This window comes from Humulus lupulus, chromosome 1 (assembly GCF_963169125.1).
Source record: "Humulus lupulus chromosome 1, drHumLupu1.1, whole genome shotgun sequence".
NCBI classification, from domain to species: domain Eukaryota; kingdom Viridiplantae; phylum Streptophyta; class Magnoliopsida; order Rosales; family Cannabaceae; genus Humulus; species Humulus lupulus.
In genome coordinates, this window is record NC_084793.1 from 279,564,130 (window position 1) to 279,582,107 (window position 17,978).

Here is a 17,978-nt window from a genome sequence, read left to right on the forward strand (position 1 = left end):
TTCCCTTATCCCTCTCTCTTACCCTATTTAACTTTATTTAACAATAAACAAAAGGATAATCTAGAATAATGCATGGGAATTCACTATTGCATGCTCATCATGCACATGCACACACCCAAGTGCTAGGGTGCATTTCTACTAACCATGCACCTTGGTGCACACAACCAAAACTCAGGTACTCACAAATTAAAATGATTAAACAAAACAATTAACAATTTTAATTCACATAATTTCTACCAAACAATACAAGTAAATAATTTCCTAACACTTAACAATGAATAATAAAATAATGAACACAAATTAATAAAATAAAAAAATTGGTGCGCTACAATCTTATCTATCTTTGGAGCTAGGTTAGAGTTTATTTAATTTTGGTTTAAAATAGTTTCTTTTTTATTTTAGTCAATTCCCTTGGGTTTGACATCCTTGCTTACACGAACATTATTCTATATACACGATTCACATGCTTGCGATTTACATTTTAAAACACAACAATTTTGGTCCAACAGTAGATTCCTCCACGTTTTTGTAATATAGACAATTATCAAACTTAGATCGAATAAACCCAATATCTTGCATATAAGTATCAAATATTTTGTTCCAGTGTCGTGGACTTTGTTTGAGACCATATAACGACCTTTTGAGCTTGCATACCATGTCTTTCTTGTCATGTTCCACCTCAAAACCAGGTGGTTGATTCATGTAAATATCCTCTTCAATAAAACCATTCAAGAAGGTTGTTTTGACATCTAGTTGTTCTACTTCCAAATCTTGTTGAGCTACAATTGACAACATTAGTCTGATGGTTTTGTATTTTACAACTGGAGAAAACACCTCTGTGTAGTCTATCCCTTCCACCTGAGTAAAGCCCTTAGCCACAAGTCTTCATTTGAATCTCATTGGCACACTTTGGCTTACCCCTTATTTTACCTTAAAAGTCCATTTACAAGAGATTACTTTTTGAATTTTAGGCATTTCAACTATATCCCAAGTTTTGTTCTTGCTGAGTGAATCAATTTCTTCTTTCATGGCTTTCATCCATTCTTTCTTATATTTCCCTGAAAGTGCCTCTTCAATAGTACCTGGTTCTAGTATATCAGTTTGTTGTATAGCTATTAGAGCATAGGCCACCAAGTCAGCTTCGGCAAATCTGGTTGGAGGTTTTATGACCCTTCGAACTCGATCTCTTGCAAGCTAGTAGTCTGATAGGCTTGTTTGTCGGTCAAGTATTTCTTTCACTGTTTTAGTGGTAATTTCCTCAGCTTGTTCATGAGTGTCACTTGGTCCAGCCTCAAAATTCTTTAATTCAAGCTCAAATTCTGCCGTAACCTACACCATAACCACTAGCAATATCGGCTTTCAAGTGAGGAAAATCATGTTCATTAAATATAAAATTTCTAGAGATAATGATCTTAGGCCTTCCATTTTGGTTAATACATAATCTATACCCTTTTGTTCCTAAAGGATAACCAAGAAATATCATTTTTTTTCGTTCTAGTACCAAGTTTATCATCAGATTTGTGTGCATATGCTGCACACCCGAATATCCTTAGATAGACTAGATGATTTTCCATGCCACTTTTCATAGGGAGTTTTAAGATTTATTGACCTATTTGGGCTCATATTTATTAAATAACAAGTAGTACCAAGGGTATCACCCCAATATGATCTTGATAAACCTGAACTTATAAGTAAGCATCTTACTTTGTTTAAAAGTCTTCCATTCATTCTTTTAGCAACCCCATTTTGTTGGGGAGTATTAATCACATTCCTATGCCTAATAATTCCACTGTCCTCACAAAGTTTGTCAAACTCGTGGTTTATAAACTCTAAAACATTATCGGTTCTGTGTCTTGATTTCAGAGTTAGTTTGATTTCCACCTAATTGTTCAAGATTTTAAATTACTCTAAACATTCATCTTTAGTCCTAAGCAAGTACACCAACACACACACACACACACATGGAATAGTCATATACTATAGACAAAAGAAAAAAAAATTCCTGAATGGGTGAATACCTCGCTAGCCCCCACAAATCTTAATGTACATATTCCAAGATTTGTTTGGTGTTAAGCTTAGCAACTAGAAAACTTGATTTTGTCCTGTCTGTCATAGGCATAGGCTTTATAGAATAACAATGCACATGTTTTTAGCTTGTCTATAATTCCCTGGTTGTGTAACTCCCTCAAGCCTTGTTCACTAATATGACCTATCCTTTGGTGCCATAAATGCATCTCATTTTCTTGAACTTTAACTGTATCAACTTCAACAATAGATACAGTTTCCCCATCCAACACATACAATCAATTTACTTTCCTCCCTTTCCTAACCAGCAATGAGCCTTTAGTAATCTTTATGACGCCATTTTAAGACTTGTAGTTATAGCTTTCATCTTCCAATGAGCCGAGAGAGATTAAGTTTATTCTAAGCTCTGGTATATGCCTCACGTTGGTTAGGATTTTGATTTCACCATTAAATTGTTTCACATCCACTTTTCCAATCCCAGCTACCCTACAAAACACATCATTTCTCATTAGTACTTTACCACCATCAATTGATTTGTAATAAAAAAATAATTCTTTATTTGGGCACATATGATAAGTGCAACCAGAGTCAAGAATCTACTCCCTTGTTAATGTGGTTTCTAATATGGAGAAAAGTTCTCCATCTGATTCATAGTCTTCTTCTCCTTCTGTAAAAGCCATGGTTTTACTTTTATGATGTTTTTGGCCATGATTAATCTTGTGGTTGAAATCATGGCGTTGCTTGTTGTTATAGTTATGTTGTGCCTTCAATTTATAGCAGAATTTTTGGATGTGTCCCGACTTGCCATGGAAATAACATTTCCTGAAATCTTTTCCTCGAGACTCAGATATTGAATGCGAATGATAGGCGTGTTTTGATTGGCTTCTCTTTGGTGTTCTACCCCGAGCAAAATATACTTCATCTTTCTTGAGCTCATTTTCCAATTGAAGTTCAAAATCTTTTGACTTCAAAGCTCCAAACACATCTTCAAGAGAGATCACATCTCTGCCATATTTTATGGCTGCTTTTACTTCTTGGTAGGCAATTGGTAATGATCTTAGCAGTATGGTTGCTTGGCTTTCCTCATCCACTTCATACTTGATATTGGAAAGACCTACAATAATTTCATTGAACTTATCAATATTATCATTTAAGGACAAAGAAAGATTCATTCTAAAACCATATACTCTCTCTAGGAGATTGATTTTGCTTGAGATTGATGGGTTGTTCCAACTTGTCCCAAAGTCCTTTTGTTGTTGTCTCGACAGTCAATTTCCTTCTCACACTATTTGGCAGGTACATAATTATGGTGTAGTAGGCCATCTCTTCCATCTCGACAATCTTCACAACCTTTTTTCCTTTTAAGAGCTTTGCATCTCTGAGCACTTTGGCCACTTTCTGGTGTACCAGGATGCCTTTCAGACTATCCCTCCATAGAGAGAAGTCACTAGTACCATTGAATTTTTCAAGTTCGAACTTGGCCATCATTCATATGCTTTCTTGGATGAGTTCTTGGACTCTCTCGCTACAGAAATGTTAGGAACTTGATCTTCTATCCTTGATTGCAAAACCTAGCTCTGAAAGGAAAACTCTTTTGTTTTCTACTTTCAAGATCCTGAAACTTTGTTACTTAATCACAATATCAAAGTAATTTTATCAAACAGATAGAAGACTTAAAAGAAATTATAAAGCAAAGAAGGATAACAAAAAAGATTTATACTAGTTCAACCAAAATATCTTGGTCTACATCCTGTTTTGGAAATATCTATCTCAGATTATTATTTAGCAACAATAGGAGTACATCCAAGGTCGACCCTAGGCATAGGCGGTCCAGGCCTGTGCCTAGGGCTCCCAAATAAAAAGGCCCCATTTTTTAAAAAGGTTATTTTTTTTTTTATACAAAAAGGCTCTATAATTTTACAAAAATACTATTTTATATATAAATATTGTAAAAATACCAAAATTTTCTTTGAGCCCCTAATACTCACGGGCCGGCCCAGAGTACATCTCATAGTAGAGGAACGACAATATATCTCTCAAACAATCTCACAAGTGATTTCTCTCAACACACAAACCCAAACACAACACTTTCTAACAGTAGTATGTCTTATTACAAAAACCAGAAACCCAATACTCTTTCTCTCGTACTATCTCTTTTCTTCTCTAAAACTCTAGACCGAATCTCTTGCACTGAAAATCTTCTTCTGTCTATGTTTGAATGAGAAGATAGGCTTCTTTTTATATATATGGGCCTAGCCTTAGCCGAACTAGCTGTCCAAAAAATGAACTGTTATGACATTTGGAGGCAAACTGAAATAATTGAAGTGGTTGGAATATGGTGAAACAAAGCCAACAAATTAAAATATGGCCTCGTATAGAATATCTAATAAATTAGCTTTACATTGTTATATTTTAAATTGAGACTATAACTTGATACCGAAAATAAAAAATGGTCGTAAGGTTGTATTTAAAAAAATTGTCTTACGCAATTCTTTCCCCATTATTTAATTGATTTGAAGTGAGTAGACGAGAACACATACGAATAAGGACAAAAAATGAATCAATATGAAACCCTTGTTCCCATATTTTTCCCTATTTGTGAATAAAAAGTATATAGAGGCTTTTTTCCGTTGACTTCCAAAATTTCCACACTTCTGTAGAACCTTATTTGTCATTGAAGTAATCACTATTTTGGTGGTTCACACTTGATTTTTAAGACCATCTTTCCAAATTCTCACCGCCATTGTACCTCTAACTTAACCCTCTCTGTCTGTCTCGCTTCTTCTCATTCAAGTTCGTTGCTTTACTTCCCAAAAAAAAAAGCTTTAATTTTTCCTGGAATACTGTTTTCACTTTCAATTTTTACAAATAGGAAGATGTCAGAGAAGTTCTCGCCGACCCTCCGGATTGGCGATTTGAGCGATTTCATAGCTCCGTCTCAGGCTTGTATTGTCTCTCTCAAGGGATTCAAATCTTCCGCGGCGAATAAGCCTTCTGATAAATCTGAGGTATTTGAACTTTTGATAATGATTTCTCACTTTATCAAATTCTTTTAGCAATAATATGTTCATTTACTATTTGAGTTGAAATGGATTTTAGGAATTAGGATTTAGGTGCTACAGAAAACTATATTTTGTTTTGAATATATTTATTTGCTGGTATGAAGGTTTCGACTTCTAAAACCCAGTTGAAAACAGACCCGGTAAAAATTTCGTTGAAGGATTGCTTAGCATGCAGGTAATTAATCTCACTCTCAGTTTACCTCTCTCAAAAGTGTTCGTTTTAATTTTTTGAGTTATGAATAGCTAAATGAAAATTGTGGATGGTTATACGACAATTTGGAATTTTTAAACAAATTGAATTATCAGTTTTTTTATTCTAGTAGTACTTAGGTTATTAATGAGTTTTGTACGTAGCAGATCCCAGTTCTCATGATCGACCTTCAATGAATTATTTGAAGACTGTACTTGATGTTTCCCTGTATAAATGGCTTCATGTTCTTGGTTTTTTGACTTGCTATGCAGTGGGTGTGTCACATCAGCAGAGACAATTATGTTAGAGAAACAAAGTTTGGATGAGTTTCTTTCTAATATTGATAAAAGGAAGGTTGTTATTGTTTCTATTTCTCCCCAATCAAGAGCTTCACTTGCAGTTCATTTTGGTATTTCACCACTTCAGGTGAGGGCAATTTTTTCTTTTTCTTCAGTTGGATTAGCAGACTTTCATTTTTCTTTGTTATGCTCAATGATAAGTTAAAGTTCAACTTAGTGTGAACTATATCTTTGGTTTCTATTTATTATCACTTGTTAAAGTGATCCTATTGTTATTCTTGCTTGATTTAGATACATGGATAAACTATTTAAATGTAAAAATGTGTTTAGTTGCAATGAGTTCTGACACTGGAAAACTATTTTCTAAATTTCAGGTGCTTAAGAAACTAACATCATTTTTTAAGTCATTGAGTGTAAAGGCGGTATTTGATACAAGTTGCAGTCGAGATTTAACCCTTATTGAATCTTGCAATGAATTCATCACAAGATACAAACTAAGCCAATCAGTTGACGAAAGATGTAAATCTTCCTTACCCATGATTTCGTCTGCATGTCCAGGTATGTTTTGAAACCAGTAATTCTGGGCTCATCTTATACTTTTTAGCTTGTTTGTCATACTAGAGGGATGGGATAAACTTAAGAAATATTTCATTGTTCATTTTTTGCAAATACGTTTCTTGCTTCAAAAACTTTTACAATTTTTTTATTGATATGCTGTATCAAATATTTTATTCTCCTGCAGGTTGGATATGCTATGCTGAAAAACAGCTTGGATCATATATTTTGCCTTACATTTCTTCAGTGAAGAGTCCGCAGCAAACAATTGGAGCTATTGTAAAAAATCATCTATGCCAAAAAATGGGTCTTAGGTAATTTAACCTTTTTCGACTCTTTGGTCGTACTTTACTAGAGAGCTTTATTTTGTCTTATACTTATGTGAACCATGCTTAAAAGTAATTAATTTGCCAATCTTTATCCAATAGGCTGGATGAGATTTACCATGTAACTGTGATGCCATGTTATGATAAGAAGCTTGAGGCATCTAGAGATGACTTTGTTTTTCAAGTCGAGTCTCAAGCCAAAACTAATGAGGATGAAGCTCTCATGATTTCAGAGGTAGATTCAGTGCTGACATCTGGGGAAGTTCTAGAACTGATACAGGTCTGGCAGTCTTTCTTGTTGTTTTACATTTTTTCTGCTGTGACATTGTAAGATTTTAAAATATGTTAACATGTACTGACTTAGTCTTTTACGGGTCAACTTTTGCAGTTAAAAGGAGTGGACTTCAAAAACTTGGAAGATTCGCCTCTTGATAACATGTAAGAATTAGAACTGGGCCTCTTTTGCCTCCAAATATGCTCGAGTTCTTACTTAAGAGTTGATGATCTTCCTGCAGGCTGACAAATGTTACTGAGGAAGGGAATATTTATGGTGTCCCTGGAAGCTCAGGTGGTTATGGAGAAACAATTTTTAGATATGCTGCAAAGGTGCTGTTTGGGAAAACAATTGAAGGTCCTTTGGAATTCAAGACTATTAGAAATTCAGATTTCCAGGAAGTTACTATGGAAGTAAGTTAAGATTGTTCTAGTTCATAATTGAAAGCCTATTATGTAGTCTTTTAGGTTGTGTGTATTGTTACATGGGCATGTTAAATATGTATAGTCAAACGAAAGGGCCATTAGAGTTTCTGGAGACCATTAATCAGCAGTTTTATTGGGTTTAGATGAATTATTTGCTTTAAATTCTGCTGAGTTTCAAATTTAATATTATTGGGGCAGTACCAAATGATGATGAAACATTTTCACCCAGCTTTCCATTTTGGCAATTGCAATCCTTCTGAAGTTTTGGGAGTGCATATTTGGATTTCTAATTTTGGCAACTCATTGTTTACATCCATTATTGTTCTGCTCTAAATACAGGTGGAGGGGAAAACAGTGTTAAAGTTTGCGCTATGTTATGGTTTTCGGAACTTGCAAAACATTGTAAGGAAAATCAAAACTGGAAAATGTGACTACCATTTCTTGGAGATTATGGCATGCCCTTCAGGTTTTTCTTCTTATTTTGTTTACAATTGAAGTAATTTACTTGTCATATTAATCGTATATCCTCCCTATAGCACTTATCAGTCATGAATTCAAAGTTGTATTATTGTTAATCGATTCTGATAAAATAGGTTGCTTGAACGGTGGAGGCCAAATCAAGCCAAAGCCAGGGCAATCTGGGAAGGATCTGATTCAGTCCCTGGAAACTGCTTATATGGAAAATGTGAGTTCTAGTCGTACAGATGCTTCTTTGTGAATTTTCTGTCTGATTATGTAATACAATGCATAATCACTTCGGTATTTATTTTTCCTTGTTATACATCAGAAACATATATTGTTGATCATGATATATAATGCAATACTTTGGTCACTCCTTTAGAGACTAGTTTAAGTGAGAAATGATTTATTTGCGATTTTTCAAGTAATAAATGATGGACAGTTCTTCGATAATGTGAAGTGAACCAACTAATGCCAAGCTAGTTTATTTCTTAAACTCCTTATTTACGAAGTCAAACCTCAAATAGCTACATTTCTTGGGTATTTAGGCTTCCAGAAAGCTGGAGGGTGTTCCTCAGACTCTCTGAGGAACACAATGTTTTTATGCATGTACTTCGATAATTGTGATCTGCAGAGTGTGCTGCATCTATTCTGGCATATCTTCTTGTGCACTTCTTCTCCTCTTTCTTGTTGCTTATAATATCATTCATGGTTATATCATTTCACATGATCCCATTCGCAACTATATTTGTGCTGATTATTTGTTCTCTCATGTTTTACAGGTTCTGATAGCAGATCCTTTTGAAAACCCTCACATTAAAAGTTTATACAATGAGTGGCTTGAGCAACCTAATTCAGAGAAAGCTAAGAAACACATGCACACCGAATATCACCCTTTGGTAAAAAGCATCACATCTCAGTTACACAATTGGTAAAAGTTTTGCTTTTCTAACAACCAACCCCCATTCTGAGCAACATGGGGGATGCATCTATGGACTCCAGTTTTGATAGTCAAATCCGATACTTTGTTCAGTTTTCACCATATGTATGTATATATTCGAACTTCATTAGATAGATAAAAAAGAGAAGGAAAAAATTCATACTTTGCCATTGACAGAAATCCAAATAAGCTTCCCTCCGTCCATGTATTATCTTTTTTTGACCTTTCACTTTTGTATTTTTATAATTGGAGAGGTTGAAGAATGGATATTTATCGATTCTTGTAATAGAAATTGAAACGAGTGTTGCCTTAGTGTTGGTATTTCTGCATTGTCTGTTATTGATAAGTTGTATTGGTGTAACACGTTGCATTTATAGTTTTATATTCAATATTATTAACTTCTTTAAAACAGATTAAAAAGGGAGTTTATCACATTTCTTTTAAAAGAAAGTTTATTACAAATAAGATAAAAATGATATGCTTGGAAATTAGTTCCTGGGAAATTTTACACTGCATCATAACATATTTAAATTTTTTAACATGCTATCATAAAAATTCTCTCTATAATGTGCCCCCTCCCTTATTTTCAACAAAAATACCATCTTCACTCAAATTTAAGACTTCATACATTTTTCTCTCAATCTCTTTCTCTCATCCATCATTTACAGCCATTTTTTCACAGCTGCTCGGATCTGAAACAGATTAAAAGTTTCTTGGCGTTTTTTAAGAGAAAAAAATCATGGGTAAGTATCATTTCATTAATCTACTTGTGAATATGAAATGCCATGGTTAGATATTAGATTCGAACTGTTCCATAGTTGAGTTTGGATTTTTTTCTGCAATTTTTGAACTGTTCTTCAGATCTGCGATTATGTGGGAGCCATTCCAAAATCGATGATACATTGATGACATTTCGATGGTACATTGATGGAATGTCAATGCTGAGGCGAACATCTAATTTAGATGTTATTTTCGATGTAATATCGATGGTATATCGATGTTGAATTGATACCATATATGTTGATTTGGTTCAGCATCGATGTGGTATCGATATACTATTGAAATGGAATCACGTATAGATGGCAACCATCAGCATCGATGATACATTGATGGCATTTCGATGGTACAACGATGCTTAAGCAAACATCTAATTTAGATGTTATTTTCGATATAATATCGATGGTGTATCGATATTGAATCGATGTCATATATGTTGATTTGGTTCAGCATCGATGTGGCATCGATATACCATCGAAATTGAATTGCGTACAGATGGCAACTATCAACATCGATTATGCATCGAAATGTCATCGATGTTGAACTGCAATACAGATTTTCATAGGCATCGATTCATCATCGATTACACTTTATTTTTATAATTTTTTTTTTTTGTAAATTTGCAGGTTCCAGAGTTAATATAATTGTTCCTTACAACGGTGTTTGGGAACAGAAAGCAGAAAAATGGAATTTCAAAGCTAGTTTGAACACTATAATACATGTACCAATTGATGTTAGTTACATAAAATTATTGGAGAAGTTGTATTCAAAGTTGAAAGTGGATAGGTCATTGTTTGACTTAAAGTTGGAAGTGTCGTTTACATGCAATGATTTTAGCGTAGATCTCATTGAAATCACAGATGATGAAGGAGTTAGTGTTCTTATTCTTGAAAATTCGAAGTCCTTAAAACATCGGGTTCCTTTATGCGTTAATTATATTGCAAAGAACATTGCTCTTATTGATCAATCTCCTAGATCGAGTGTTAATATGGAAAATCATAATCAATCCTGCATGGCTGTTCCACAAACAACTTCTGCGCCAAGTGTATGCATGGGCGGTCCTAGTCATAATGAAACTTTTTTTCCCCAACAAATCTCCCGCATGATGATGGGTATGAGTGTGAGTCTTATGTCAATGACGATCCAGTTGCCCATTTTGGTGATGATGATAAAAGAGTTGAGGAGTGCAGTAGTTTTGATGATAACTCAGAGGATCGGTTGTTTATGCTACATGTGGTTCAAGTAGATAATTTAAATGTACGACCATTGCCAAGACGTCAAGAAAGCCAAGGACGGAGGACTGCTGGCTCAGAGAGCAGTCATCCAACTACACAAGATGATGGAAATAGATGGAATTCTCCAGCATATACTGCTGAAGATATCCCATGCCCCTCTTATGTTATCCCCACGTTATCTGGGGTGAGTTGTGGAGTAATAGAAGTTGGGAAGGTTTTTGAGAACAAGTTAGAGTTGAAGACGAAGGCACACTTGTATGCAATAAAGCATAACTTCGAGTTTGTGGTGAAGAAGTCAGGTACTGAAGTTTGGTATATCACTTGCAAGGATCCTGATTGTGGGTGGAAATTGAGGGGGAAGAGATCTGATATGTTCGAGTTAGTAGAAGAGGGTATCGTACATGTCGTCCTGTGTTATGTGTGAACGAAACTTTTTTAAAGACAAAATACGGTGGGCAGATGTTGTGTGCAGTCGCGCTGGATGCAAATAACCATCTATATCCAGTTGCATTTGGTATTGTGGATAGTGAGAATCATGATTCTTGGAAGTATTTCATGTCAAAGCTAAAGGAAGCGATTGGGGACAATATCAGTGGACATGCGCCGCCAATCAAAGTTTGGAACAGTGATATTCGATCTAGCTATTTTCAACTTTGGGTGTCCTTTAAACATACCAATAGCGTTGAGTAAAGATGGAAGCATCCTAGTCCAAGGCTCGATCAACTCAGACAACTTATTATGGCTAAAGTTGGAATGATCTGAGTCAAATACAGTGATCATCCAATCAGCGAAATTTACTTCGCAAAGGACCCAGTGCCGATTTTCCAAGCACCAGTGGAAGTAGACCTCGTTGCAATCACCCCAAGGCTTCTTGTATTTATTGGCATCTCCTTTCAGGAAATTAAGAATGTCCGAGTCCCATTGGTAAGTCCTGCCATTTTTCTTGAATTCCTCATATCTAGCAGGAATATATTGTGCAATGATGAATCAAGTACGGTGGCTTTCACGGGGTACGTCTTCGGCAACTCAAAAAGACGTCTCCGTATAAGATAATTCGCAGCGTCGAGATGCTGCAAATAAATAGAGTGGATTGTTAAAATGAGATAAATATTCTAACAAACATAAGAGACTTACAGTTTCTGCCAACCATTCTTTTGCCACCTTTAACTTCAAGAACCAAACAGGGGTCCCATCACAACATTCCAACTTCCTCGGTCTTCTGTTGTCAATCTCATCGAGTACCCATCGATTAAAAGTTGTCAACATATCTTGATCCAACACCTTTAAAGGAAGGATCGTAACTGGGTCCTTGAACTTTGGTTTCTTGGCTGTTGGGGTATAGTCCTCGTACCTTACTGGTCTCTGTCTGATGTGCTTACCTGTAAAGGAGCAATTAGTATCTAATCTCTTTAAAACATGTAAAAACTCATGGATTAGTCGTACCTAAGACCGTCTGCACTGGCTGAAAAGGTCTGGCTTCTCCAACAGAAGGCTCATAACATGTGGGGAGAATGTTGTACTCTACATCCTCTATTGGAGTAGGTGCAGGAGTAGGTATACCACCTAGTGTTGCCAGCTTCTCTAATATGACTTCTTGATTTTTAAGGACGATACCTAGAGTGGCCTTAACCTCGTCCACTGCACCTGATAGTCTGGCCATCTCACCCAACACCTCCTCATAAGCCACAGGAGCAGGTGCAGAAGTAGGTTCTGTACTAGTATCTGGAGCAGTCTCTGTCGGGGCATCCTTGTAACGCCCTACTTCCTTAGAGCCGTTACTAAGTGAGTTTTTAAGACAAAACAGTGTGCAATGAACTCGCTAATCGAGGTTTTGAAACAAAAGTGTGACTAATTAAAATTTAAGGCTGTAATCTTTGAAAATGCGTCGTTTCATTTCAAACTTCTAGTATTAAACATTTGGGATCCCAAAATGAGGTTTGAAAACTATTTACATCTTGAAATAAGTTTACAGTTGATTGATCATAAAAATCATAGATTATTACAGCCATTTTCAAATAAACCCCCAACCAAAGCACTCGGACAGGCCAAACATGTACGCGTCGCTTCACGCTCTCCGTACTCATGGTTGGTTGACTCAGTCATTGCCCTTACCTGCAACACAAAGCACCCGTGAGCCGAAGCCCAGCAAGAAAACTCATGCAGAACATAACATATGCAATCTATACAGTTAATCATAACAGATAATCCACATATAAACAAGTCAACCATTAGACTAAACAAATACGGCCATGCCGCCCCCGAAGCCTTACCGAAGCCTGGGGTCTCGGTCTTCAATGTAGGGATACCACCCGTATCCCCTGGGTCCTACCCTGACCATAGCATCCCATGTGCTAGGTATTACTTCCGGCTCCACTGTCGTTCTCGGCCTTGCCGCCCTCGGCCATAGACGTTCATTTCACTATAATCACATATAGCATAAATCAAACAACATTCAAACAATTATCAATACATTTAAGTCTACACCCTAACATGTAATGCAATATAGGGCCATGCCCGGCAATCATCTCATCATGCAACATGCAATATAGGGCCGTGCCCCGCAATCACACTATGGGCCCATGCCCTATCCTACGGGTGTTATAGTTTTCTTACCTTTCCCTTCAATAGCTTAGATCACCTGACTCCTTGAGCACGATCCCACTCGAGCCTTAGCGCACACCTAGGCACAAACATAGGTCAAAGTCAACACCGAACCCCAAGTCCGAATACCTAGCCTCGGGACCAATCCCGAGCCCCCGGGAAGTCCTAAATCCCCAAAACAAAGTGGTGGAATCGAACCCCGAACCCTAGGTCAAAATCCCTCATCAAAAACCCAAAAATTCCCTTCTGTGAACAGTGCAGCGCTCTAAGGAGGGCGCTGTAGCGCTACAAGCAGAATGCACCTCCCCAGAACAGGGGCTAGCGCTACAGCGCCCATTGACTAGCGCTGTAGCGCTAGTTGCAGCCCAGAAAACCCAAAATCGCATTTCTGCGATTTCTTTCAACCAATCTCAATCCAAACTTGTCCAAACCTTTTCCAAACCCAAAATCAAACTTATACTCACCTCACACTCATCCCAAACATCCCAAGAACTCAAAACCCAATCACATTCAACTCAAATCTCAAAATCTACCATGAACAACCCTAAACCAGAAATTCATGCAAACCACAAAGATAGAGTCTTAGAAATCATACCATTAATGCAAATTTCGACCTTGATACAACCCTAGGCCTCCTTAGCTTGCTCTCCCTCAAAGCTTGCCCAGAAATCCCTAAAATTCCCATCCACTCAGCTCAAAACACAGCTCAAACCATCAAAACCCTTAAAATCGAAAATCTCTAAAACTTATCTCAAACATTGATGTGTTCTTGCCAAATCTTCAAGTCTAACCCAAGATCCTTGATGCTCAGCCTATCCTTGCTCTCCACTAAGCTTTGCTCCAAGAAAAATGGAGCGGAATGGTGCAAAAATGCACAAACCGACCCTTGTGAAAACCCCTCTGTTTTCCCTCTTTTCTTTCTTTCCTTTTTCTTTCTTTTCTTTCTTTCTCTCCACAGCCAACACTCTCTATAAATCCCACTAAGTGTAAAGCCTCATAAAAACCTATCTCTAAAAGCCAAATGACCAAAATGCCCTTCCTATTAACTCTAAATCCTTTTGTCCAAATAGGGCCGTTTTAGTCATTTTACCCAATTCCCGCTAATCCTCAAGTATCTCTAATATTTTCCCGTTGCTTTCCAACACTTGATAAACCACCAAATAAATATTCCCCATCATCAAAATAAATCTCAATCTATTCTCTGAATTCCTGTTCATACCCCCAGGCTCGCCCCGAGCTGGGTATAAATTCCCGTCATCACTTTCCGCTAGCCTGCCCACTGGGATCGCCTCGAGTCACAAAGCACAGATACACCCACATACCAATGGGGTCTCAACAATCAACACATATCAATACAGTTATGCCCAATCATGGCCAAAATTACAATTATGCCCTTCTAACACGATCCGGGCCTACATGCATACTAATATATATAGTCATGTATCTCAGATAAACAAATAGTCATATAACATGCTTTAAATCATAACCATGCATTTAATCTCATAAAATCACACATAATCCGATCATGCCCTCCTGGCACGCTAATCAAGGCCCTGAAGCCTTATTAGCGAGATTGGGTCGTTACAATCCTCTACAAATATTCCAGCCTCCACAGCTATCTCAGCCACCGCAGCAGCCTCTGCCTCAGGATCGTAAGGTCTTCCATCCTCTAGTGCAGGCTGGATCATATTTTGCAGCATCGCATACCTAGGAGCATCCCCCTCTATCGTCTGATATATGGCATCGAAGAAGTCTCGCTCATTTGGTCGAGGCCTTAGGATAAAAATGCATGACAACTGTAATGGAAACAAAACAATCAAATTAGAAACGACATAAGTTGATTAGTATAATTCAAAAGTTCTTGAATTATTTAAATTTAATATAACTTACATGTCTCCTCGCAAGTACATCCTTCAAATGCAAATGCTTCGGCTGGCCTATGTTCTCCCACTGTAGCATCCTAGGGAACTTGAATCCACAGGGCTTGGCATGTTCCTTCTGTAAATCAAGAATCGTCTCGTATGCCCAATATTGCAAGGCTGGTGGATACCCCTTGCAAGTGTACTTTGCCTCCACCTTAACACCCTTAGAAGACTCCACCTCAGTGATCTTCTTCGCCTTCTTACCTGGTATTGTAGCACCAATCGCTTCCATATCTCTATTGAATTGTTTCACAGTTGTATCGAATGAAAGGGATCCTCGCGGATACTTCTCAAAATAATCTAAATCCTCAACCATCACCAAATAGCATTGTCGTTCTCAGCGCCCAATAGTATCCCCTCCACAAAGTAAACCAAACCGAGCTTGTACAAATCATCAGGTACATCGCACATACTAAAAGCTCTTTCCAACATACTGAACCGAATGTCTTTCTCGGGTTCCACACTGAAATATGTATCAGCTAGGCAGGAGGAAGTAATGTGAGGTTGAATGTCAACGGCAAGTGGTGGACAGGAGCAGCTCAGGCCGGTGATAATGGCAAACTCGTGCACCTCATCCCCACGCGGAGACTTGACCTTCCGCAAAAGCAGTGTGTGCACCAATGCCCCAGAGAATGAAAAGGGAGGGGCTGTGAAGAATGGTCCAAAAACAGACTCATTCCCCCCCCCCCCCCCCCCCCCCCCCAACAATTCATGCTCCTCAAATATTTTCTTCAATTTTGTTAACCTCCCGAAACCCCTATAGGTCATACGATCGACATAATGATCCTCTATAGGGATCTCAAGCGGTGGGATACGTTTGGGTGGCATCTGCAAAATATCCAAAAAAAAAAAAAGAATTAGTTGAATTTACAAAAAATACTCAGTCTGTTGTTGTCATCGAAATACTATCGATATACCATCGAAATAGCATCGATGGAGCATGGAATAAACATATAATGTCATCGACATCGCATTGACATAGCATTGAATAACCATCGATGCATCACCATAAAATTAATGTGCTCGAACAACCGTCGATATACCATCGAAATAACATCGATGGAGCATCGAATAAACATATAAAGCCATCGACATCGCATCGACATAGCATCGAATAACCATCGATGCATCACCATCAAATTAATGTGCTCAAACAACCATCGATATACCATCGAAATAGCATCAATGGAGCATCGAATAAACATATAAAGCCATCGACATCGTATCGACATAGCATCGAATAACCATCGACGCATCACTATCAAATTAACGTGCTCGAACAACCATCGATATACCATCGAAATAGTATCGGTGGAGCATCGAATAAATATATAAAGCCATCGACATAGCATCGAATACCCATCGATGCATCACCATCAAATTAATGTGCTCGAACAACCATCGATATACCATCGAAATAATATCGATGGAGCATCGAATAAACATATAAAAGCCATCGACATCGCATTGACATAGCATCGAAATTTCATCGACTTTTATAAAAAAAATGAAAACCATGCAAGCATCGACGTGCCATCGATATACCATCGATTGCGCATCGATGTACTATCGCCTTCATTTACTAGTCCATCGAAATACTATCGATGGAGCATCGATTGCGCATCGATGAACAACTTTTCAATATTTTAAAAATATGCACATGCACTGTATGTCATCGAATTACTATTGATGAAGCATCAAAATGACATTGATGTGGAATCGAATGAACATCAACCCACAAAATTTTTGCAGAATTTAAACATAATCTTCCAAAATGATGCACATAGAATCACCCATTTTAAGCTACATTTTTGCCAAATAAAGATTAACAATCAAACCTATTTTATCGATTTATACATTACGATTCAATTTTTTTTTTTTTAAAAACCACATGACAACTGTCTTATCTTACCGTGGTCGGCAATAGAGAAGAAGGTGGCGATGGCGGCTGTGAGGAGAGAGAGAGAGCTTCGCCTGAGAGAGATGGTGAGAATGTGAGGGGTCTACTCGGTTAATGGTAGGGGTGTTTTTGTCAAAAAATTTAAAAATGACATATGTTTGGGAGTATGTTATGTTGGCATTTAAAAAAAATTAAGTATGTTATTGAACATATAGTGTAAAATTTCCCTTTTAGATTTCTAGTTGAAGAATAACTTGTGTCCAAAAATATTATAAAAATAGCCATTTTTTTGTTTAACATCCCTGTTATGCCCTCTACCTAATTTATTATTTTATTTTATTTTAGTTTTGTTCCTAAATAAAATTATTTTTTCATTATATTAATCTTTAAAATATATCTGTTTCATATGAAGAATATAAGAAGGGTAGTTTGGTCAGTTTCATACTAAAAGTGGGTAGAAACTTGAAAGAAATTGGTTATATGGGTAAAAATGATTAATTTAAATATCAACCGAATAAGGAAAAACATAATTGGCTCTGCTCCAAAACAAAGTAAGTTCAAATTCGCACATCAAATCAACTGGCTCCAAACATGTAAACATGTCTTCTTTATATAAAAAAAAAAAAAAAAAGTGTGAATAACAAAAAACTTTGGTTTAAACGATTTTTTATTTATTTTTCTCTTAATTTTAATAAAATATTATTATATTTAACAGAATATTTTTATATTTAATAATAGATTATACACATAATTTAAACTTAAATAAAATTAAATAAATAAATAATTAAATAAATTAAAATAATATTTTACAATAATAATTAAACCAGATATTTTATAACTTAAATAAAATTTAATTAAACTTAAATTTAATATTACATTAAACATATAATATACATAATATTTTGTTGTCACTGTCAAATTCAAAAACTAGAACAAACATAAACTTAAACAAAAATAAATAAATAAATTAAAATATGACATTTTAAAG

The 17,978-nt window shown here is 36.5% G+C and overlaps 2 protein-coding genes across 2 annotated transcripts; both read left to right on the forward strand.

Moving 5' to 3' along the window:
- The first annotated feature begins 4,652 nt into the window (after window positions 1-4,652).
- On the forward strand, window positions 4,653-8,867 carry LOC133807170 (protein NAR1). The gene is made up of 11 exons (XM_062245344.1): window positions 4,653-5,033; window positions 5,192-5,262; window positions 5,550-5,703; window positions 5,951-6,134; window positions 6,319-6,445; window positions 6,560-6,737; window positions 6,846-6,895; window positions 6,973-7,144; window positions 7,496-7,622; window positions 7,750-7,841; window positions 8,398-8,867. Exons 1-11 carry the CDS (start codon window positions 4,902-4,904, stop codon window positions 8,548-8,550), a joined length of 1,440 nt encoding a protein of 479 aa, XP_062101328.1. The 5' UTR covers window positions 4,653-4,901; the 3' UTR covers window positions 8,551-8,867.
- A 106-nt stretch (window positions 8,868-8,973) lies between these two features.
- Window positions 8,974-10,641, forward strand: LOC133807180 (uncharacterized). The gene is made up of 2 exons (XM_062245354.1): window positions 8,974-9,298; window positions 9,959-10,641. Exons 1-2 carry the CDS (start codon window positions 9,295-9,297, stop codon window positions 10,576-10,578), a joined length of 624 nt encoding a protein of 207 aa, XP_062101338.1. The 5' UTR covers window positions 8,974-9,294; the 3' UTR covers window positions 10,579-10,641.
- The last annotated feature ends 7,337 nt before the right edge of the window (window positions 10,642-17,978 follow it).